Source organism: Poromitra crassiceps (assembly GCF_964638095.1).
Source record: "Poromitra crassiceps genome assembly, chromosome: 2".
NCBI classification, from domain to species: domain Eukaryota; kingdom Metazoa; phylum Chordata; class Actinopteri; order Beryciformes; family Melamphaidae; genus Poromitra; species Poromitra crassiceps.
The window spans coordinates 100,306,758-100,332,521 of NC_139624.1; the positions used below are offsets into that span (position 1 = coordinate 100,306,758).

The window sequence follows — 25,764 nt, forward strand, 5'->3', positions numbered from 1 at the left end:
GGCCACATGAACCATGAAGGCCACACCATATTGGTAAAGGCCTCAAAAAGTGAGGAATTATAACTTTTCATCCAGATCATCACGCATGGCGATTTGGCAAATGTGTCATTTTAGACCCGCAGTGGAAAAAACACGCCTTAGCAAGATTTTGAGGCACATATAGCCTAATAATGAGAGAACACATGGTCACTTATTGTGGGGTTGGGGTGTAGGTAGGCGTATTGTCAATTCACCTTCAGGTTGCTGTATACATGATCCAAGGCCTACTATATCTGCTTCACACACCTCCGTCATTACTGCAGTAGTAACAGTATATGGGGGATTTAATATAGTCTTTTAGCATCCACTGCTGGACAATAAGGCTATTTTATAGCCAACAATGTGTGGTCTTCTGGTCCTTCTCCAGCAGAGCTCCAGTGGTGTTAGGGTGTGTCGTTTTGGGTCAACGCTGCACCCAGGCCTGCTCAGGTTACAGCAGCTACACAAAAGGTAAAGACATGTTCTCACAAAACATGAGCATGTGAAGCTGTGACCCAGTGCACTTGTAATAACCCTCATGAGACTTTAGTCTGGGTGGGAATAAAGTATCCCAATTACACTGGAGACTCCCACAACCCAAACAAAGGCCTTAAGTCTCGTACTAGGCTCAAACACAAATACGCCATTTATCCATTTCTTGGGAAATAACGTAATGTGCTTACGGTATGGTACTACACTTCATTTAAGGTAAGATCAATGCTGCTGAAGTCAGAGTGAGTAAAATGCCTGAGAATTAAAACTCGAGACCTCCATAAGAAGGCTTTTGACAAGACTGAGGAGGAAGGGAGGGCAGGCAGCCCTACGGCTCAGCATCTAATTACGGTAGATGCTCCAAAGAGACTGCAGACAGCTTACTGGGGTTTCATTGTAGCCCAAACTGTGTGCGCTCCGAGGTGTTCTGCCAAAGTGCTACCGCTTTACAATTAAACACAACTTAGTATGCTATGCATTACCAGAATGGAGCAACAGCCAAGCAATACTGACTTTGAGACTGAGTGCAGAATCACACTGACTGAGGCAGAAAAGGCCTATCTAACATATTAGTCTTTAGGCTAACATTGATCTTTTTAGCTTATGCAATGTAAACAAACATGGCGTCGTTGACATGTTGATGTGTGGGATATTGAGTCTATTCATGTGTAGAGGGAAACAATGATCAAATAAACATGCAGTGGCAAGAGGCCATGATAAGAAAGCTCATTATCGTCCCCTTTTCCTTCCTCGTCCTCTGCATGACCAAGCAATTTGCAGCAGGAATGTGGAGTTATCCTGCTCAAATGTCAGTCTGTTGACTTTTTCCGTTTTTCCTTTGACTAAAACACCCCGTTGTCACACGTCCGTTTACAAAAGGCCTGTTTGATTTTCTCCGGTGAAGCAATGGAAAACAAACCAAAGCTGAGATTGTGATCACAAAGACGAGACACGCTTAGCTCATGTGTTCATTCATTCATACAGCACACACGGGATTATACTCAACCGAAAGCTGAAGAGGTTTTCGATGATCACACAAGCTCAGGTTCACCAAATCAAACATTTCAGCTTTCGCCATCTTCTGAGTCCTTGATGACGAAAGGCATTCTTAGATGGATGGATCAAGTTTGGGGATTCTGCCAGCAGGTAAATAGGTCGGGTTCTGTTGTTGCACTTTCAATGAATTTAGTCAGCTCTAAGGAAATCAAAGTGTTTCAATGCGTGCCAGATGCCTCCTCAAATAACCCGCTGTGCACATGGAGCTGTGCTGATATTGGTTAGTCAGCAGAAGAGGCACTTCCTTGCCTGACATCTATTAGCCACATGACAGGTCTAAACTCTGGGCCCACAGTTCCAAAACTGGGGTCTAGGGACCTCCAGGGGTCCTTGAGAGGGGATCCAGCTGGTCATTAGTTCAATTTCACAGCTATTTGGTTCACTAGAAGTACAATCAGATGATGTATAACATTAAAAGTGTCACTCCTTCCCCTTTTATCTCCAAACCTTCAGTAGAGACAGATAACAAAGAATGTCAAGAGGGTCACTGTGACAAAACAGTACTTGACAAGGAAAAACCTTGTGAACCCCTCTTCTGGGTTATCAGGATAGTTTTCATGTCTTAACTTTATCATAATTGGGTGGTATATAGAATAGAATATGAAAAGTAATTCATATTTTAGAATTGCTTTTCATATTCTATTGTACTGCGCTCAACTCCTAGGCTCGCCGAGCTGGCCCTGAAGCTCACATACCCAGCTCGGCTGCTTCGGGCTGTTCGCACAGGTGTGTGTGTGTGTGTGTGTGTGTGTGTGTTGCTCACAAAATGTTATTGCCTTAAGTTTACATGCATGCGGCGGGTGTGTGTGTGTGTGTGCGGCTGCGCCCCTTAAGTTTACATCAGTGCATGACATCTTCAGTGATGTCATAAGATGAATTTGCTCTTATGACATCACTGATGACATCATCAGTGATGTCACAATGCCTCCTATCACAAGTGGGACAAAAATTGAAACAGAACAGAGATTGCCCTAAGCCCCTTATATATATAAATAAATATGTATATATAATATATATAAATATGTGTGTGTGTGTGTGTGTGTGTGTGTGTGTGTGTGTGTGTGTGTGAGAGAGTGAGTGAGTGAGTGAGTGAGTGTGTGTGTGTATGTATATGTGTATATGTATATGTATATGTATATATATATATGTATATACATATACTGTAGACCACCCATGATACAGTTAAGACATGAAAACGATTACCATTTAATTTGATTTAACTGGCCAAAGAAAAAAATACATTTTATATTATGACTGACACTGACCCCGACAGTGGACAGACAAAGGGACATGCTGTTGTCGCAGCAGAATGAAATGAAATGAATGACTGACTGACCACACCCCCACTGTGCACAGTGCCTTTGCATTTCCTCGCTAATTTATCCAACGTACCAGCAGTAGATTAAAACGACACATTGCGCTTTGACGTGGACTCACACAACCTCTGCTCTGCTGAAGCAAGGCAAGCATGAAGCATCCACTGTACTGTACCCGTTAGGTTTGTACTCTCTGACGCATCATCATCACATAACGTTACTGTCAGGAGGATCAAGGCTAGCTTATCAGACTGAACTGCTCTAACTATCTATCAACGGTCTATTCGTACCAGTCTGTCATAAAGACGTAACCACCCAGGACAAACATATTTCCACTCATTATTTTCTTTTCTTACCTGGTTTAACAAGCTGAGGAAGAAAGCGAAGTCATCCACTGATGAGCAGTCTCGTGCATGTGTGGCAGTCAGTGCCGCTTGAAAGAAAAATGTCAACAGTCAAAATAACTTTTACCGCATTCACAACAGCGGCAACTCGAAACAAAACGCGTTTTAGTTCAGTGAAAATCTCTTAATATGGCTTAATGATCACAAACTATAGTTTAATGTTTACACTAGTGACTGTCTACTGGTACTTACCCCCATTCCCCCTAACTCACTCAATGAAGGACCAAGTTACTCGATGATCTGTTGTGTCAAGACTGCTAGAATAAAAGCAAATAACCTCCGGTAATAACTTTCACAATAAAACCCAATAACTTTCACTTTCTTTGGTACGAGTAAGTAGCTTGTTAAAATAACAAATTATATATGTAAGGAGGAGGACTGAAGTAGTATTCATAAGGCTGGATATGATCGCACTAATCCACTGTTTATAAAAATCCCATGCTATGAAATTTTATGATTTTAAATAATTAAGTAACATTCCTCATAATTGACGAGGGCACGTACCTGGCTGCCCCCTCAGATTTTTGACATCTGTATTTTTTTGGTATTTTAGTTTCATGTCATTTCATTACTATGGTTTTTATAACATGTATGATCATATTAGGCTATATAAAAAGTCAAACACCCCTTCTCCCTCTGGTATTTATTGGTTTCTTCCAAAAGAGGTGTGTGATGATGACTGAATAATACTACTATGCCTACTACTACTACTACTACTACTAACCTACTACTACTACTACTACTACTACTACTTGTCTTCTACTACTACGATTTAAAATGTTTTCAACCAAAATGTCATATCACAACACAGCACATCACAACACAGCACAACACAACACAACACAACACAACACAACACAACACAACACAACACAACACAACACAACACAACACTTAAGACAACACTAAAAGTTACACGCCACAACGAATTTAAATGTCATACATACAGTAACGTTTATGCTTTTATTATGAAGGCAAGTACTTAACTTCCGGTCTTATTCTAGTTATTTCCAGCTTGATTGAAGATGCTGGCTTCTGGCCGCTTCCTCTGGGAACAAGTTGCTGCGCCTGCGTAACTGTGGATGATTCATATTTCTCGTGAAGGTTTGCAGGGAGGGCCTCGTCCTCGTCCCGTTATGTTGAACGTACCAAAACTTTCCATTCAAACAGAAACACATACTGTGTTATTTATCTTTGGTCATAATGTCATTTAACAGTGGACTTTTGGAGAGCTGCAAAGACTTGCCAAATTAAACCTAACCATAAATAAATGCTGAAATTCCTATTAATTTTTTTTACTGGTGTGTGTTTGCCTTATGATGATCACCTATTATCACTGGTAATAGTTTACCCACATTATTATATACCATATTACTGATTGTAATTATAAGTAATTTCCATTTAAAAAAATAAATTTCCTACTTTTTTCCTCCACGTTTATCGAGAGTCCGTTATTTTATATATTAATTTAAACAAAAGAAAATATTCTCACATTTTGTTTATTGGTCATTTTAAAGGGCTGATTTGAGTAATATGTGGTATAAGTGGTGGATTTATCAGCTTTTCCCAGTTGCTCAGATAGTCCATTTTAAATATTTGTGCCATGCCAAGGTCAACTGGGTCGACACTAATGGTGTCGACCCTATAGCCTACCCAACCTGGTAGGCTATAGGAAAATTACAGGGATATATGGTAGGCCCTACTATATATCCCTGTAATTTTCCTTTAATGACTTACCATGTGCCTGTGTGTACTTTGTGTGGTATTGTATCCTATGGTATCACTATAATATTCGTATAATATTCCTATGGTGATATTTATACTGATAACATCAGATATTTCCAAAATGTAATAGGCCTACTTTTAAATCATTTAGCTATAAGATTCCCACATTCCCACATTTTGTTTTAGAGCAAATTTGAAGTCAAGACTCAAGACTGATTCTAGTACTAAGGCATTTCTGAAACTTCTTCCAGTTGCTCAGATTTAAGTGTGTGCCAATAAAGCTGACTGGCCATGCAGAGGCACAGCGGTGACAGCACCACCGTGAACGGAGTGAGAGTGACCCCTATTGGTGGTCTGTTGAAACTGCAACCAGATTGATTTGCCCTACTTTTAAATAGCAAACGAACTTTTTTTTTTTTTTTTTTTTTTTTTTTTTTACATCAATAATAATACAGTGACAAAGAACAAAGAGGCCAGGGGTTGAGGCCAAAACATGTAAAAGGGTTTCATCTTAAAAAAGGAAGAGCTTTGTAGTTATTTATCTGTACATGATGACACAGAAGCAGCCAGGGCATTCAGACAGAGTAGTGCGGGTATTAACAAGAAAAGTAGTGGGATCCATCCACTTGGCAGGGGGAGAGGAACGAACTCAAACACATTGACCTTAAAACAATTTTTGGAAATAATACTGTCAATTTAACATAGACTACCAGTTGGTGGCGATAATGCTCCGCCTGGGTGCAATTCGCCATTGAAAAGAAAGAAGAAGAAGAAGGCAGGGGAGAGGTCAATCTTTCTGCTAGCATGCAGCAGACACAACGAAGTTGCTAATGAGTGTTTCAGACATAGAAAGTAAAAGAGTGGTCTTACTGAAAGACTGATCAGAGTGAAATAACATTTGAAACACCGGCGGCATGAATTCCGCAGCTTCTCCGGTAAGCCGCAATTTGTTACTGCACGTAACGTAATCATAGTTTTAGCTTTGCTAACGTTCGTCACATTAGGTTCAGCCATCATGCTAACATTGTTTGTTGACATTCCCCCCGACATTTATTTAAATGAGCCTGATGTTATTACTGTGAGTCTCGCATTTTCTTAGCCCAAGCTAGGTATAACATTACGTGATATTACAACTCATTTAGCCTAGCTGAGTTTAAATGCGAACCAACCCAGTCAGCCCTGGCACATTTTCTCAACACCCAAGGACAAACAAAAGATAGCAGACTAGCTAAAATTGTTTCCCAGTCAACTATAAACACAAAATTAAGATAATTAATTTCCATAGACTGGTGGTTAAAAGGGCATTTCACCATTTCAGCCATCAAACAATGCAGAATTCAAACTTCACACCTGCTTGTACGCACTTACCTCATTTTAAATATTATACAATATGAATAAAATGGAAGCAACAAATTACAAGTTTAAACAATGAAATATTAATGAAATGCAAATGGAAAAGACAAATAATTACAATTCGAATAAGAATAAAATCAGAATACAGACTGTAGTACAAGCATGCCTACGTGTGTTTTAAAAGAGAGAGGCACTGAATTAGCTACCCTAATTCCAAACAAATGGGCCACAATGAAGAAAGCTTGACCATCACCCCAAGTCTTAAGTGCAAACTGGATATTTTAATAAGCTTGAATTAAGACATAAAGCAAAAAAAAAAAGCCCTATTTGTTATCCTTTTGTGCAAATAATACTGAACTGGCATGAAACAAAATGAACCCATCTGAACTTAGTGAAAGGCACTTTGGCCAAACTTTGCTGACCCGCCTTGTGTATCTAAATAATATAGTTGTTGTTGTTCAGTGACCTGTGTCTTTGATATTGTGTTGCAGACTATTGGGGAGTTATTCCTCACCCTCAGAGAGATGGGATTCACTGATGAACAGATCCAGGCTGCTGTGCAGGCAGGCCGCTTTTCAGTAACAGAGGCCACTGAGTGGTGAGTTGTCCTGGCCGTTATTCCCGAGTCCATGTGTCTGGAAATAGAAGGGCAATGCCATTAATAAAACATTTTAATACATAATCCCTTTTCACTTCTAATAGATAATTCCCCATCAATTAAATTTCTTCTGCGTCCCTCTCTCATAGGCTCTTACAAGGACATCATCTGCGACACAAATTGGTTAAGCAGTCATCACAGCCGATTGAAACTGCATTTTCTGCATTCAACCCCCCCAAAGACGCAGGGAGCCCCAGCACTTCCGAGTCACATGCAGTTCCCACTGACAGTACAGGTATGACTTTTTTTGCACATAGCACTGGTGCTACAGAGGTTGATAGTTTTGTAGCACAGGCCATAAAATTGTAGCACACATAAAATGTCTGTTACCATCTCTAAAAACAACCAAGTACTGCAGTTCGTCGCTTAAACAGGTCTGTGACTGGCAAAGGACATTCATGTTACATACAGGGGACACAAAATCCAAACCTGAACTAGAACTGTGTTTCAAAACAGTATATGTGTTACTGCAGTAAATTCATTCAAAGCACAGACAGATTTTTTCATAGCACATGCTACATATATGTAGGCTGTAGCACTGTACAGCCCTGCATGACGCATTATTATGGATCCCACTGCATGCCACGCCACGCCCTACACAGTATTCAAGCGCCATGATTGGCCAGGCAGGCCAGGGGGGATCCACGCTGGAGCGAGCCAATACGCCCTAGTCACATTTCTGACAGCTCAGGCTCACACATAGCACCAATCTCCCACACACTCTGCATCCACACGAATGAATCTTGATAGCTGACATTATGGTCACGTACGTTCCTTAATGTAACATGCGAACACTAACATGGCTTCATTGGATCAATATCACTCGACTGTAGCCCACCTGAAGCCACTATTCCTTTGTTCAATGATGCAAAGCTTGTGGGTTCCTAAACCATGCAACCAATATTACACTAACGTTAACATGAGTTATAAATAAATTGCATTGTTTCCCTGTCACCTTGCTCGGATTTGTGCAATTATCCCCACACCCCTGTAATCAAACATGAGTGGAATTAACGCCTGGGCATTTGCACTGGCACCTGATGGGCAAACTCTGAGATATTACTCTTTTTGGGGTTGATGCATATCTTTTTTTCTCACGGGGCCTTTGGCTGAGTCTCGCAATCAAGTCAGATTATCTGAAGAGAAAGATCATGTTATTTCTTATAGGATCTTTCTTACATATGTTTAGGGAATGTCCTGGGGTGGCATCTTTTTATGCCGCTGCCAGCGATAGCCGAGCCGGAGGCATTATGGTTTCAGGTTGTCTGTCCGTACGTCTGTCCTAGGGCTGCACAATATATCGTTTCAGCATCGTCATCGCAATGTGTGCATGCACAATAGTCACATCGCAGGACGGGCAATGTCAAGTATAAGGCAAATCAACTCAAACATGTCATGCTATAACTTTTTTGCTGGTTGATACTCAGCACGTAGCACACTAGCATTCTGCCAAGCACTGTGGCTGCAGCTAAAAACACTTGCTACTATGTCACGCACGCAGTTTACCCACTACCTTCTGTAAGTGGCAAGGCTATTCAAGTCATTTGGTGAAAATTCCTGTATTTTTTCATATCCTGAATAACGCGGGTTACCTCTTCCCATTTTTCTCATGGGGCTTGAGTCTTGCACTCAAGTCGATTTGTCTGAGGATAAACATAATGTTTTAGGCAATAATGCAGAACAGGCCAGCATAATGAAAATAACGTAGGTCATTTAACGTTAGGATATCTGACATGACATGTCCACCACCACCACCTTGCCTCAAATAGGCTATCAGATTGAGGCGAGATGAAAATACCTGGTGTGCTACTCAGAACAGTCTGCATGGGCGCCTGCCTGGCCAATCCTGGCGCTTGAATGCTGCATAGGGTGTGTTCTGCCCGCAAGTGCAGTGGGATTCATAATAACACCTGTATGACACCTAGCAGTTTGGACTATATAGAAGCTATTTGTTTACAAAGTATGGCTTTTGGACTAGACGTTTTGACTGGACAATGGAACAATTTGTAGTAATTTAGTCTTGTTATGGCTGTGTTTGCTTTTATTTTGTCCATAGACAAGGGAATTATGTTTAGAGGATATAGACCTTATTCGAATGACATAACTCACGTACAGGCACGCCCACCGCCGCCATATTGTTGACATTCTGCAGCTCGCTGTTTAAAAGTGACTGACAGCTGTCATAGCTTAGGACGCTAGCCAATGTTACTTACTAGCCTATTTAGTGCAGTTTTTACTGCATCAGGACTCAGGAGCTATTTCACAACAGCGATAGTGTGCTGTTTAATAATACACGGCTGTAGTAATAGCAGCAGTAAAAGCCTGGGTGTTAGCTACTGTCCACAAACGTGAAGGGAAAGAGACTAGAGGCTAACGTTAGTAGCAAACATTGGGCTCATGCAAGCAAGCGTCGGATCATATCAAACATAAACCGTAACATTTAACGTTAAGGTTATTTACCTTTGCTGTAACGACAATGTTTGATGATGATGATGATGATGATGTCGTTAGTGTCACAAAAGCAAAAATGTCAGACCAATTGCCACAGATTAAATAGTTATAACGCTAGCCTAGGACTCAAGGGATTTGAAAGCCTTCAGCGCCTGAGACGTGTAGCCTATGCCAATACTGTATTCACAATGTCCGGTACGTTATACCTGGCAATATAATGAGTTATATTTACTCTAAGTCAGTTTTTTATAGGGGTCCACACCTCCGACCAAACTTATTTTTTCATCACTTCTCTTTGACGAAGCCATAACTGTTGCTATACGCTCGGCCAGACTACGTTAGGCCTGCAGTTTGTCAACAATATGGCGCCGTCCGGGGTTATCGAATAAGGTCTATTGTGTAAATCTGTCCTTGCTAGTCTACTCCCATTGTAATATCTTAAGAAAACAGTACTTATTGTAATCATGTAATTGTGATTATTGGTATTATTTTAGTGTGCCTTCAATTAATTGAGCTGGATTTGCTTTAGGGTGCAAAATGACATGCATCTCTGTGTTTCTTTATGTTAGTGTCTCATTAGATTGTTTCTAACTTTGTAACAGCTCGCCCCTCTTTGGTCCTGAGATCAGCACAGTCTTCCACCACGTCCCCAGAACCACCGCCTGTCGAGTCCCGCATTAAACACGACAAGAGTGACTTTGAAGAGCAGCAGAGACAACGTGTGGCGCAAGAGGCCAGGGCAGAGAGAAGACAGAAGAAACAGGTGAGCAGTACTTAAAGAAAGGCTCTTGGTCTGGACAAGCAGAGTCGGCACTAACTCAGACAGACAGACAGACAGACAGACAGACAGACAGACAGACAGACAGGCAATTGGCTTGTAGCTTATCACACTGAAAAAGAAACATTTTAAATATTGAAATATAATCCATGTATCTGATTTGCAATCTAAGAACAGTATGTCCATACAGTTGGTGCACACATGTTGCCATAATATGTCTGTTGGTCTGGTCTACCAGGAGCGTGAGTTGGTGTTGAAGCGGATTGCTGAGGATCGGAGGAGCCGGCAGCAGGAGAAGAGTCAGACTAGTGCCAATGCCGAGACCTCCACCTCGCCCTCTGCTTCCAGTGATCAAGTCCAGAAGGTTGGAGGAAAGATTCAGACTAACGTGGATAACAACTGTATCCTCATGGTGAGGCTATGGAGATCTCACTTTCTGCTTGTGTGTGTGTCAAGTAAATCACAAAGCATGGACTCTAAAGTTAGAGTTGCTGTTTACATCTACATTTTTGTGTGTTTTGCTGCAGATCCGGCTGCCATCTGGTGAATCCATGCGTGAGCGCTTCCCAGCCGATGCCCCTCTGCGCAGCGTAGTGGAGCACATCTCTGGGCGTCACCCCTCCCTACCCAGCTTTTCTCTCCTCCAGGGTTTCCCACGGAAGCGCTTTGGGGAGGCAGAGCTAGCGTGCTCACTGCGCTCTCTCGGCCTCACGCCAAACGCCGCCCTGTGTATCCAGACCACTCCTCCAGAGACACCGCAGTGTATCCAGACCACTCCTCCAGAGACACCGCAGGACCCGCCCAGTCCGGCAGATCCACTCTCAGTGGGACAGAGTAACCAGGTGCCGCTTGTCGTGCCTCCACAGCTTCAGATCCCTGTTCAGGAGGAGGCAGGAGGGGAGGAGCCCGCTCTGCCCCCACCACTACCCCAACAACTGTGGGAAGAGGCAGTGAACTGTGCAGGGATCCCCGGCGTTGGTCCTCCACTGTCTGGCCCTTCTCACTTCTGGGGTAAGTGTTAACAACACCATATGAATTCATTTATTGGCTGTTGTAGGACTTGAACCGGTGACCTTTTGATTACCAGACAACCTCTTTAACCCCTAGACCAGGGGTCTTCAACCTTTTTCAGTGCAAGGACCCCTTGGTTGATAGAGAAATAGAGCAGGGGGTTAAATAGTAAATAATAGGTTACAATTTAAGCGTGGCCTATAATAATATTTATAATCAACTACACACCAGGATATCAGGGTTGACACTTTTTATAAATAGATTACATTAAAAAAAGCAAGAAGGAGCAAACAATGTGTTTCGCATATTGCTTCATCAGATTCGCTTTGGAAATCATTTTTGTCAAAAGTAGCTTATTATTGCCTATTAATGCTTGGAGTTAGAGTTTACTCAATATTATTATTTTAGTCTAAAATACATGTTTAAAATTTTCACAAACTGCTTGTGAGTTTGCCAGAATGCTTTTTTTTTTTTTTTTTCGAAATGTGAAATAAATAAATCAAGCTAGCTTTTTAATACATTTATTTATTTTTGAGGTTTTGCTAAAACATATTTTTAAACATATTTTTCTGTAGCGCATCAGAAAAAAAAATCCTTCACAAAACTGAAGCTACTGTTTGTAGTGTACGATGCTATTTAGGCTGAATCATAGACCCATTAATGCAGTTCAGAGTTATAGATATTGTCCCTTATTTAAGTAGCTGTATCATCGACTGAGAGCTCTCCTGCTTTTCCACAGGGCGAGGTCAGAAGTTGGTTCCTGGCAACGCTGAAGAGGCTGCCAGCTCAGACGACGATGACGATGAGCAAGAGGGAGAGGAAGAACAACCTCCCATGCTTGAAGGTACTGCCCCCTGTGTCTGTGATTGGTGCTGCCCATTCCTCTCTCCCTTGTCCCCCTTTTGCTTGCTTTCCTACCCCCCCCCCCCCCCCCCACCTAGCTCCTCCCTTTTCTGGCTCTATGTGTCTCCAGTTCTTCATCCCTGCAGGACTTCAGAAACAGATTACCCTGGCCTTTTACTCTCAGTTGCGAGAGCAACATAAAAAAAGCTTTGTCTTGGGCTGCTTGCATTTGCATTTGCAGCACAAACTAATATCAAAATCTGTTTATAGTATGCTAATATAATTTCATACTGTATGTTGCATGAGCTGCCCATTGTACAAAAACTGTCCCAGTAATGTGCGTCATATGTCCAGCTCACTGTGAGAAAGCTGCTTCATGCTTGGATTAGGAGATATTGTAGGTGAATCGCCCCTGTGTCCTGCATACATGAGGTCAGATCTGCTGAGCTCTACCAATGAAAACTGTGCTCACAAAGCCCTTATAGCCAGCCAGCCAATCATATTCGGCCTGTGAAAGCATGTGGTTTTCATATAGGAATCTGAATGTGTACCAGGCCAGTGTATGATCAGAGCTGAGTTGTAGCTAGTTAAGAGGAGAATCAACCATTCAGAACAGAGCATGTGGTATGGTGTGGGATATACTGTATATAGAAAATAAATATATATTATATATATTTGTAAGAAAGACTTAAAGACTGAAAATCCTCGCTGATGGACTTTACTTTATGCTAACACACAAACAACTGTGGCTTGAAATATATGTGCCACTTCTGATGTCTGTTTTGAGTTTAAACTGGACAGGGTGCATATCCTTATTGCTTGCACTTGTCACGTGTGATTGTCACAGGAATGCCGAGGCTACCCTTCTTCCCAGAGAACAGGTTTCGTGGAGGATTTGAGCCCAGACACCAGTGGCCAGAACAAGGGAATCGACTTAGGTGGGTGTCCAGACACAATGGTACTTGGTGCTGAGTGTAATGTAAGAATGCAATAATGTGATCTCACTTACTATCCAATATAGTTCAAAATGTTTTATGCGACTGGTTTCACAGGAATGATTTGAAAGATGATTATTATACTTTTTCCAATATATACATTTTTATCATTGTTCATTAATACAGTGAAATGAAAATAGTTGTAATGCTTCATTCTAAAGGTAGCATTAACACAACTAAATTATTTCCATAAAAAGTGAAGTGTAGTAATGGTTCAGATAATTCAACCATGAGATAATTGCATATACCGTAAATTCCGGACTATAAGGCGCACCGGTGTATAAGCCGCACCTTCAAAGTTGACTATTTTTTTCTTATATAAGCCGCACCGGACTATAAGCCGCGGGTGTTTTAATGGTTTTTTTTTATTTTTTTTATTGTGTTTGAATGTTTAACACGTTAACACTTTGAGTGCCACGGCCCTTGGGCAAAAGGTTGCTTGCTGTGCCACATAGGCCGCAATGCATTTTAAAACAGTCATATAATTTCTTTAATAATTACTATGTAAACACTGAACACGCACAAATAACGATGAGACTCTCTTCTATCACCTGCAAAAAAAAGTTTATTGATCCCATTTTCCGTTCTTTAGTTATGAGCCGGAGAAGATAGCTTGATTGAACGAAAAACAGAGCTTTTTTTCTACGAGCTGAGATAATGAGCCTTTTGTGAAATTAAACATTTCAAGCACATCACTGACTCTGAAGCTAATTTTCTGATGTAGTCACACCTCAAAAATAATTTCCTTCAATAAAACAGTGAAGGCAAGGGAATTTTGTTTGGAAGAATAATATTTTTAGCTGAAACCAGCAGCGCTGGCGCCTGCATGCGCTGCTGGTTGCAGCTTCTTGCTGATCTTTTGCTGCTGGTGGGCATCGGATATTCTGGCTTGCGTTTGCCAACCCTGTCCTGCTGTCTGGGTCTGTGTTGTGTACTTGGCTCTGCGTGCCCACCTCCCCCCCTCCTCCTCCCCCCCCCCCCGTTGTGGGAGGAGTGTCTCTCTGCTCTGCTGTTTTCTCTGCCTGTGCTCAGCACTGAAAAAGTCCGCTAGATCCTGCTTTTTTACAGCCGCGTGTACCAGCTCCCATGCTTCAAGTTGAGAATAATAACAAATCCACGGCTGATCATGCAAATGGGTGTTGCAGCAGACACGGAGGCTGTTGCAGCGGACACCGAGGTGCTCAATTGTGATAGCAGATTGGCTGCTGCAGGGGCACAGCTAAACGTTGCTTCAATGAAGCAGCTGCATACGGACGGATGCGATGCGATTTCCTGCTTTTCCCCAACGACATGGGGACTTCTTCTGTGTGTTTCACTCCACGTTCTCTCATCTGGAGAGCGCTGTCGCCACCTAAGGGTTCTGTAAAATAGGTTAGACACATTCAATACCTCTGATATTGTAAGAGGCGATGTAAGAAGCTGAGATGGACACCCCCCCGTCAAAAAAAAAAAATTCGAGTTATTGACGCCATTTGGCGTCGCTGGCACTCTACGGTAAATCTCTAATGACGCCATATGGCGTCGCTGGCACTGAATGTGTTAAGTGCCATAGCCGAGGTATCTCGTCTTACATAATCCAACGCTTGAGTGCCAGAGCCGAGATATCTCGTCTTACATAATCATTTTTTTTTTTTGACGGTGGGACATCAATCAACAACTTTTACATCTTCGAGATCACTATTGGAGCAAGAGAATGTGTATAATCTATTTTACCGACCCACTAAGTGTTGACAGTGCTCCCCCAGACGAGCGAAATCAAAGAAAAAACTGCCGCGGGAGCAAGCCATTCAAGGAAATGGCGAGGCGATTTTACAGTAATCCATTCCAGACTTGTCTTGCCCGAGAGCGGCCGCGCGCAGGCAGCAGCACACAGAGAGCGGAGAGCGATTTGCAAAATAGATTATAGGTGAAACACACTTTGAAACACCTCAGAAAGGCCAGAATCAACATCTGCCCATCGCCCACGCATTCCCCGGCCCATCTTGACTCGCACAAGGAGCGTCCGCACGCAGGCAAGCAGGCAGGCAGGCACGCAGGCAGGCAGGCAGGCAGCAGCAACGCGCTTCTGACACGCCCGCTGTAGAGCCAGGAGGAAGGAGGAGAAGACACACGGAGGGAGGAGTTTGAATGAGAGGGGTGTTTCCTGTTGTTATGGAGGAAATTACTGTTCAAAACTATTGTTTAGAATGTCTGACGGTCTTACTGATGCCAAAAATGAATGGTTAAAGTGACTGTTTCACAAAAAGCCATTTATCTCTGAATAAATTTCCAGACGCTGAAACCATGCTGTACTCAACGGCTAATATCTACATAACTACTAACTCTGCAAACTAACTCTTTTAGACAGAGAAAGCACACATTCTATTAGTTATTTTTAGATGATTGGTGTTCATGAATTCTTAACAGAAAATAATCCTCGGCTCTTGTAAAATGAGCCAGAATCCTCAAAAAAAAACCTGGCACAACTTACCTACAGGATGAAAAAATGGCTGGCACTCAATGTGTTAATTACCATATGTAATGCTCCCATTTATTAACATTTCAACAAAACAACATAACACAACACCACCTGTGTTGTTATTTACAGTGCACACAGTGTCATACAGTGTCATACAGTGTGGTGAAAAGAGGGCAAGAGAGGAAATTAAAACAGAAGTGGATTTATAGTTAGAAAGAGTGCTAAAAAAGAGAGATTTTTTTTTTTTTTTTTTTTTTTTTTTGAAAAAATCCATAGATAAGCCGCACCGTTATATAAGCCGCAGGGGCCAAAAAAGGCCAAAAAACGGGAAAAAAGGTGCGGCTTATAGTCCGGAATTTACGGTACATTGAAAGATGTGTAAAAAAGGACAGATGTGTGTGTGTGTGTGTCAGGGAGGCTCCGGTAGAGGACCCAGCAGAGCCGGAGGATGCCAGAGATCCGACGGTACCTGGGGCTGCGGGGCTAGCTGCAGTGGAGCGTCTTCAAAGAGCAGCACACCAGGAAGACCCCCACTCATCCCAGGGACACCCATCACCCCCCAAAAGAGCCTTCAGAACCCCCAGTGTACCGTCCCTATGTGTCATGGCCACCCGCGCAACTGTCCACCTCATGACAGGTGAGAGAACATCAGTGTACTGAACAATGAGTAGCCTCCTACTATGCACTCGTCTCAAGCAAATGTGTTTGTACTGTATGTTAAAGTCAAGCATGAAGTATAGGTTTAAGCTAAGTTGTGCGATGATTCAATTTGATTCTTTATAGTCTTCTCTTTACGTGGAATCATATTGTGATGATATGGTGATTTTCAGATATTGTGAAATTTGGACTGTCTAACTCTAAATTATGATAACAAGCACATACCGTAAATTCCGGACTATAAGACGCACCGGTCTATAAGCCGCACCTTCAAAGGTGACTATTTTTTTCTTCTATAAGCCGCACCGGTCTATAAGCCGCGGGTGTTTTGATGTTTAATTACCATATGTAAGGCTTCGTGCACAGAGGGGATTGTCGGGAAACAGATGGCTGTTTGGGGAAGCTCCCATTTATTAACATTTCAACAAAACAAAAGTCAGGTCACTAATCCCCAGACAAAATCACACATTGTGGTATTTTTTGTTTTTTTTACAGTGCACACAGTGTCCGCGGTGTGGTGAAAAGAGGGCAAGAGAGGAAATTAAAACAGAAGTGGATTTATAGTTAGAAAGAGTGCTAAAGAAGAGAGAATTCCGTTTTTTATTTTTTTATTTTAGTTACTCACAGTACTATTGACCAGTCCAACTCAAAAGATATTCGGCAGTTTCACTTTGAGCTCTTGTTCCGCCGCTGGGCACACAGTGTCCGCGGTGTGGTGAAAAGAGGGCAAGAGAGGAAATTAAAACAGAAGTGGATTTATAGTTAGAAAGAGTGCTAAAGATAGTCCGGTCTGGTTATGACGAGTCTCGCTGGGTACAGTACGCCAAAGCGATATCCATTGACTCGATGATGCTGTTGTATGTTGCGCGTTTCTGTTGCACCAACGCGGAGAGGTCCTGAGGGGCTTCTTCCCCGCAGCCTGGAGGATGAGTTGACGGTCGGGCCAGCGGAGTAGGCAGATGAAGATGGCCCTCGGTGGCAGGCCGGGGTCTGGACGTGGCCGAGGCGCCCGGTGTGCCCTGTCCACCTCTGGTGGTTTCTCGCCTTCCTTCAGGTCCAGGATGTAACACAGGATTTTGCCACAAAAGCGTCCATGTCACCAATCTCAGCTCCTCTTTTACATTGATCAGGCGAATGTTATTTCTTTTACTCCTGCTGATTAAGTCATCAACCTGCGTGTGCAGGGTTTCGATTTTGCATTTTATCCATTTTCGGACTCACTGTGTTGTTTTTGTCCTCCAGTGCGCGGATGCGCTTTTCCGCATTATAAACTCTGTTCACGGTTGCCTTAGTTTCTTTAGTGAGTGAGTGGATGGACTTCTGCACGTTTTCAAACTTGTTTTCAAGCTGCTCAAAACCTCTGAGCGATGTCGGACTTAATCGATAGTGTTTCACGGAGTAAAAGTTTAGCCCAAGCGTGTATCTCCAGCCTCCAGCAGGTGAGTCATTTCCTCATTCATGGCGTGATTGCTTCGTCTTTTTCTTTCTGCTTACCTGTGTTGTGTTATGTTATGTTATGTTATGTTGTTACAAGAGGGCAAGAGAGGAAATTAAAACAGAAGTGGATTTATAGTTAGAAAGAGTGCTAAAAAAGAGAGATTTTTTTTTTTTTTTGGAAAAAATCCATAGATAAGACGCACCGTTATATAAGCCGCAGGGGGCAAAAAAGGCCAAAAAACGGGAAAAAAGCCGCGGCTTATAGTCCGGAATTTACGGTACATCCCAAAGCCCAAGATGACATCCTCAAATGTGTTTTGTCCGCAAACCAAACCTATTCAGTTTACTGTCATAGATGAGTAAAGAAACCAGAAAATATTCACATTTAAGAAGCAGGAATCAGACAATTATGCAAAAAAAAAGATGAATAGATTATTAAAATAATTGTCGATTATTTCTGTTCATCGACTAATCAATTAATCGTTGCAGCTCTTAAAAAGAAAACAACAACAACCCTAACCCCTAAATTAAAATTAAAATGGAAAAAATTGAATTTGGAAAAAAATAAAACTGAATCTGGGGAAAAATAAAACAGATTTAATAGGGCCCTAGATTTTGCATACTTGAGCAATATCATGATGGATATCGCGATATCAGAAATAAATCTTTACGATGATTGTGATATTGATTTCAACTATAGGACGAATCGGCGTGACATCACAACCACCTAGAAATGCAGAACCCAGCAGCAGTTAACTAGTGTGAGTTGTGCCAAACAAACGTTAATATCTCAAAAACTATACATAACATCACTTATATTTTGACATTCTGAGTGAGAGCAGAAGTAGCTCAAGAGTCTGATGTATAATATATGCATGTCGTGTTAAAGTTGTGCAAACTGTCGCAGTTTTTTAATTGAAGTGAATTTAGTAAACAGCACAGCCGGCTAGAGTGAGACACTCAAGGCTGGCTCCATAGGGTCCCATTATTAAGTTAACCGTTTCCACCCAGTGACGCCGTTTGTTTACCAAAATGCTGATCGGCTGATCCCTCATATAATGCCCAGCCCTAGTCTAAGCAAATTTTCAGAAAAATGTATTAAAGCTTTTTTCTAAGTGAAGTCCAGCACCGATTTGAAAAAGTCTTTGAGGATGTGCATTCATTTAACTCTTTGGAACTTGTATCTTTCATTACCCTGATCTTCTCCTCCTTGTTCTGCCCTTTGCGGTCGTTCCTCTCTGCTCCCTCAGCTCCCAGCATGCAGTACAGCAGCAGTCTCTCCTGTCTGACCCCGGAGCTAGCGGAGCTGCTGCTCAACCACATGTCCCGCGAGAGGCTCCTGCGTCCACGCACCCTGGAGCTCTTCTTCGGCTGCCCGCTGCAGAAGTTTGTCCTAAACTGCTACCCTTACTCCACCAATGAGCTCCTGCGGCAGTTACGGGTCTTCACCGCACTGAAGCATCTGAGTCTGGTCAACTCGCCCCTCATCACTGGTACAGCATTCACAAGTTGGATACAGCATTGACAAAAAAGACTAGTATGAGTCACTCAGGGTGCTTTCTCAGCGGGGACCCGGGACCGTTTCCGAGCACACTTGTCCCCAAACTGAACCCAGGTCCGGTTTGTTTGATTAGTGTGAACGTTGTGTTCCGTGCCCGGGTTGCGGAACAGCAAACCGTGATAAAATTCACTTGAAAAGGGTTTCTGGGGAAGGCTTGGGCGTGCCCGCGGACGGAACACTTGCGAATGTGAACATCAACTGTACCGAACCACGTAGACAACACACAGGCGAGGATTCTCTCCAGGCGTAGTTGATGACGACGGTGTACCCTGCAAGTGTTCCGTTCTCGATCACGGAAGAAATTTTGTAATGTGAAAGCTGACTATCATACTCGGGCGCAAGACGAAAGCAATCGTTCCCAGTGAGAAAGCACCCTCAGTCAAGTCAGAATATGTATTCATGGTTGTTTTGCTTTTAGACATCTAGGCTGTAGGCAAACTGTTGTTGTAGATGTCTGTTTGCTGTGTAAAATGTTGCATTATGTTTGCTCAGCGTCTTTGGTATTGCATATTCAGCTCCTATGCTTTATTTCTTTCCAGACTCTGGCCTATCGATCCTCTCCAGCCTGGTTAAACTCCACTACCTCAACCTGGCTTCCTGTAGCAAATTGTCCGACTCCTGTCTGCAACATTTGACAGGTCAGCCTTTCTGCACATTCAGGCAGCCTTGTGAACAAGGCTCAGTCATTAGAGGGGGATAATAAATGCAACAGATTATGCAGCCCTCCTCCGTTTTTGATTACGTGCAAGAACACCAGGCCCCAACATAAACTGCCTGTGTAAAGTACTGTACTATGGATTTTGCTGTTATGTTATTAGTTATTAGTTATGTTATGTTATTAGTTGACCTCCTTTTTTGCCACTTACTGTAGCAACATGATCTCAGGGCTTAAAATTCGGTGCGGGATTGCGAGATTCGCGCATCTTTTTGGAAATTCTCGCATATTTTCAATTTATAAAGGGGGAGTAATCCGGCAATGGTTTACGCCAGGGGTTTCAAACTCACGGCCCGCCACGCCACTTGATATCAAGTTATAGTGAAATCAGGGGCGCACCTCCGCTCGTTGTAAAACACAGAGCGCGCTCCTGAGGCGTGTGGACGAGGCTCTGCCTTGGTGCAGGGTTGCCAGATAAATTTCCATAGATGTGCAGTTCCTTGGGCGGTTTTGTGTGCATTTTGGCGGGTTTTGAACTCTTTGCGCTGGAAACCGTCAGCAGTATCTGGCAACACGGCTTCACAGGCCAGGCCAGAGCCCTGGTAATCAGGTGATTGGGTTCACCCGAGTGAAAAACCAAGTGGAAAGAAAAACATTTGCACGCTAACATGTTGTCTTTTGTTGAGACGTGAACATGTCGCTGTCAAAAGACAAAAGAAAGGTTGATGACGACGAGCACAGACAGTTTCAGGAGAAGTGGGAGAGCGATTATTTTTTCGTCGAGTTCAAAGTGAATGCCGCCTGTTATTTGCAAAGAGAAAATCGCCGTACTAAAATAATATAACCTGAAGCGAATAAGAATAAGAGAATAAGCAGTGATGCAAACTAGTCCCCTTTAGGTAACAGTGAGTCACCTTTTTCATCCGTGTCTGCCCTGGTATCTGTCACCTTTTTAACTACGTGTCTGCCCTGGTATCTGTCACCTTTTTAACTATCCATGACTTTGCATCCCCGAATAAGAGTCTAATTACTATGTCTTTTGTCATTGTGTTTTATCTGGAGACTAAGCAGCCATAGGCTTTCGGTTGTATTAAAGCCTTTATTTTTTGTATTGAGTGATACACTTTACTAAAACACTCATATCATATTATAAAACCCCAGGTGTGCATAAACTACAGGTTAAGTAGCCTAAAGACAAAAATGTGAAATTATTATTGTATTGCATGTTATCGGACAGGAGAAACAGATATATCGGCTGAAAAAATCCCCCCCAAAGTCTATAAATCCCCCCTATCTGAAGAACATAAGGGGGGAATTCCCCCCCAGTTTGCAAAGTGAATTTTAAGCCCTGTGAACTTATTTTCCTCCTTCCTGTGCCTTCAAGGTTTAAAGAGCCTGTGTTTCCTGTCGCTGGACCAGACCAAAGTGAGCGATGTAGGGATGGTGCTCTATCTCCAGTCAGCTCCCTCCTGCCTCACTCAGCTCAGCCTGAACCAGACGGCGGTGACCGAGGCCACACTGGCAGTTCTGCCCACCTGTGTCCCACAGCTACGACTCCTTAGCATCAAGCAGACCAAGGTACTTCATGATCAACACATCAACATATCATTTTTGCCTTGGTGTGTTTTGGTCACGAAATTGCTAGATGACTAGCAATGGTTACTGTTTTACTGTTATATTTCTCATGATATTTATTTGTCTTGGTTACTCGTCTCTCAGGTGAATGATGTGTCGGCTTTGGCAGAGCTGTCCAGCCTTCAGACTCTGAATCTGGACGGGACAGGAGTGACGGAGGGCTCCCTGGAGCACCTCGCCACCCATCCTACCCTGACTTCCCTCAGTATAGCCGGCATCCCCATAGAGGATGGCAACCACGCCCTGCAGATCATCTCAGGTGTGTAAGTGGGAGGGCGCAGTGTGCATGCATAAATGTACACCAACAACGGAAGAAGAAGAAAATGATCAGTCCATAATTTTATGAGTGAAACACAATGGTCAATGTTGAATCAAAAGTTTAGTGAGGTTCCTGCTTGCCCCCCAGGTCTAAGGCTGACCCAGCTGACCCTGCCTGGACGTCACTCTGTGACAGACAGCGGGCTGTCGTTCCTCTCCAGACTGTCCCTGCTCTCAGAACTGGACCTAACAGACTACACACACGTCACAGACCAGGGAGCCAGCCAGCTCTCCACCATGACCAGGTCATTCACATGCACACTAATAAACCGTTTATTATCAGATTCCTAGAGTTACCTGATGATCAAGTAGTGATGTAAAACGGTGGTCTTAAACAATAGCGTTGCTTGTTTGCTTTTAACACATATATGCTTACCTATTAATAAGGTTAAAAAGTAGCCTATAAATGGTGATTAAAATTGAATAAACATAAATAAATCAAAATAATTTGGGCTAACCCCAGCACATGCAAGGACACTTTCGCCTATTGCGCCTATTTTGGTTGATCAAAAAAGATAGAAAACAGTTTTGACGGTATTGAAAGTCATACCGTCGGTATTTCTAAATACCCTGGTATATGGTAATACCTTAATACCGCCCAAGCCTAATCGGAACTTGATTCACCCTATGGTTTGCCCTATATTCGCACTGTCAGGGCTTATTTTGCGATAATTACGGTCTCGCTGTTAATCATCTCTTACATATGACACGTGGGCCTTTGACACAGTTGTTTCAGTTTGATTACAACATGTAAATATGCTGATAGGAGTGTTGTTATTTGTGTGTGCAGGTTGAGGAAACTGTCACTCAGTAACACTCAGGTGACGGATGCTGGGCTTCCACCTCTGCGTAGCCTGCAGGAGCTGCAGGAGCTCTGCCTCGACCGTACAGCCGTCACCAGCCGAGGAGTGGCTGCTCTCATCACCTGTCTGCCACACCTGCAGGTGACGTTGCTGTGGGACATCTGTACATCTGTGCATCTGTCAGGAGCCATCCTTGTGTGACTTTTATTTGAGCAATTGTGGGCTAATCTTTTACTGGCATGACAGTAAATAATAATAATTGGTAATAATAGTATAATAATGTATATATATGATACTTTATTGATCCCACTAAGAACCCACCGATATGAAGCACCCACCTGGGTGCAGAGTAGAGGAATGAAAGTGAAATGACCAATTAGATAATGAGGGATGATTAGGTAGCCATGATGGAAGAAAGGCCTGTGTGGGTTACATCCCTACGATTGTAAAGAGTGCACATGGGATCTTTGTAAAGAGTGCACATGGGATCTTTGTAAAGAGTGCACATGGGATCTTTGTAAAGAGTGCACATGGGATCTTCGATGACCACAGATTCAGGACCTCGGTTTGACATCTCATCCGAAGTACGGTGTTCACTCACATGACAGGGTCCCCATCTCTGCCCTTGGGGATATTATTCATGAGACCAGACGGAAGAGCACCTCCTACTGGTCCTCCCTCACCACTTCCAGCACCAGATGGTCTCCCATCCAAGGACTGGATCACAGCCAGACCTGCTTAGCTTCCCCCAGCAAGCCAGTGATGTAAAGCAGGAGCCACAGTGCTGGCCCGGGAGCACTTTAGTATCCTTATCATTACTTCTCCTATTCTTTGTTCCCCAACTTACACCTCTATTCTTGACTCATGCAACTGCACAATTCCCCCCCATGGGGTCAGTCAAACCCCTGCTTGTATTGGTGGGGAAACGTTTACAAATCAAAACCAGATATGATAAGTAGTGCAGCCTGTGACTTCCTAATTTTTTGTGCATATTCAGGACATTATGTTGATGTTTGTTGTTTGTTGTTTTTTAGGTGTTGGGCTTGGCCAGCACTCAGGTGGGAGACACATTAGTGAGGAGAGGTCTGCTCCACTGCGGTCAGCTGCTTAAGCTGAACCTCAGCCACACGCGCATCACAGACCACGGTGAGGTCACACGCTAAACATACTGGCCTTTCTTTATCTGACCTTCCCACAAAAGACTGAAATGTAATCCTGGTTTGTTCGTTTGTGTGTCTGTATGTTGCCCCAAAAGAGACACGGGGATGATGTACATGGAAGTGATGGCTTTGTTTTCCTCTTCCCCAGGACTCAAGTTCCTGAAACACATGTATCTGGCCCAGGTGAACCTGGATGGTACTGGCGTGTCTCTGTCCGGCATCGCCAGCCTCATCACGTTCACCAACATCAGCAGCATCCGGGCCAGCCACACTCGCGCCATCCCACCCGATGAAGTCTCAGACGAGGAGTGGCAAGCCCAGTGAGTGCTGAATCACTCCAGCCGCTCCCCACTTGCCTCAGCACCGCTGTCCTCTTTGCCCCCCAAAAGATGTTTGCTGCAATCTGGATAGCTTGGAAACGGCATGGCTGCAACACATCTCCTACTTGCACTGTTTCAGCTGCAGCTAGTGGCACTAATCTCTCAATCAAGTCTACTAGTGAGTTGATATCTTAGAAGGGAGCATTGTGTTCATCCATTAGACGCTCTAACCTTTATATATACTCAAATCAAGCTGCGACGCTTTGTCTTTGGTGAACTGCAGCTGCCAAACTGTGCAGCTGCCTTTGGTTCTCCCATTTGGTACCAACGGAGCCAACTGGCAGAAACATAGCAGAAACCTCCACCATAATGTGTTTCAGTTCAGTCCCTTGCATACTTATTACAATATGTTGGAAATTAAGTGGAGATGCAACATATATATAACAGCATGCATTTGCAGATTGCCACAACTAACAGGCTGATATTTCTAATAATAATAATACAGTAGATCAAACAAAACCGAGTTGAAGAAAAGCATATTTTTTTGGGTGTGAAGGCAGGCGATGTCCCTTTTACAATGTTTAAATTCTAATGATCAAGCTGCCACCTCTTATTATTGGAACTAATGTTGCGTCTTAAGCTGCGTCCATGTCATGTCATCAGTCTCCTAGTGGTGATTACAACTAGAAGAAAGGTGAATCTTTGGTTTGTAGGCTCCACTGACTCCCACTTATCACATATGTCAACACAAGCGGCAAGCAGTGCAGCAAATGCACTCATGTCGGCAGTCCAAGATAACTCAAAATGATCAGTTATTCACAATAAACTCCTTATTAAAATTGAGTAATATCTGCATTTTGTTTAGGGTTGGTTTAAAATTAACATCTTGAATGTGGGCGTTCCAGTTGAACATATAAACAGTCATCCCATTCTTGTCTTTTTATGATATGGCATGAATACGGCATATTGGAGGGAGCTTTAGCAAATGTTACCCCGTCCCCATACTTTTTAAATGCAGCCTGGAGATGTCCGTTTATGGTCTACAAATGGCTGTCTTAAACTGTCATGTTTCTTGTTTTTCATTATTCCAAGAAATGCCATCTTTTGGGGGGAAGCCCAGAGACTTTCCTTTGCGATGATTTGATCAGACTTTGCAAGCTGCATACACACCAGTGGTTGTAAAATGAAGTTGGATCTATGCAGCCATGGGGCTCCCAAGCCTGAATCCAAAGTCATTTTAATGGCAAAAAGTTTTGCTCTCCTTTGTTTACAGAGATGTAAAATACAGTTTATTTTCCCAAAATGCTGTTGATTTTGAATAAGAGCACTGTATTCAGTACATTTGAAATGGAAGATTAAGAATGAATAAAATCTTCTAAATCTGAACATTGTGTTTATTCAAGAACCCATGGACATATTGTGTTCACTTGCAAATTCTGTTATTTATTCAGGCAAACTTTTATTGCATTAACATTACTGTTAAATAAGGCATAACTGCTCTTTTACACGGGTGGGCTTCATCAGGGTTCCCACACCTTAAATATCTGTTGGTCGAATTATAAACCTTTTATAAACACCTCACCAAAAATCCATGAAAAGGACGATTTCTAGGCTGCAAGGCATTTGAGGTGACAGTAAGACATGTGAATTTATGTCCATT

The 25,764-nt window shown here is 42.8% G+C and overlaps 2 protein-coding genes across 2 annotated transcripts in view; one reads left to right on the plus strand and one right to left on the minus strand.

Moving 5' to 3' along the window:
* slc4a2b (solute carrier family 4 member 2b) overlaps positions 1–3,316 on the minus strand; it is a 61,928-nt gene extending 58,612 nt beyond the window's left edge. The window contains exon 1 of the mRNA XM_083654787.1: positions 3,239–3,316. The gene's annotated coding sequence lies outside the window, so the exon portion shown is untranslated. The remainder of the gene's footprint in view (positions 1–3,238) is intronic.
* A 2,504-nt stretch (positions 3,317–5,820) lies between these two features.
* Positions 5,821–25,490, plus strand: LOC310792531 (uncharacterized protein). Its single transcript, XM_083654217.1, has 17 exons — positions 5,821–5,946; positions 6,856–6,962; positions 7,112–7,257; positions 10,076–10,236; positions 10,490–10,663; positions 10,779–11,262; positions 12,002–12,106; positions 12,953–13,043; positions 15,972–16,195; positions 18,903–19,145; positions 19,753–19,851; positions 21,253–21,446; positions 21,588–21,762; positions 21,910–22,066; positions 22,612–22,765; positions 23,659–23,770; positions 23,933–25,490. Exons 1-17 carry the CDS (start codon positions 5,926–5,928, stop codon positions 24,106–24,108), a joined length of 2,823 nt encoding a protein of 940 aa, XP_083510343.1. The 5' UTR covers positions 5,821–5,925; the 3' UTR covers positions 24,109–25,490.
* Positions 25,491–25,764: the final 274 nt, after the last annotated feature.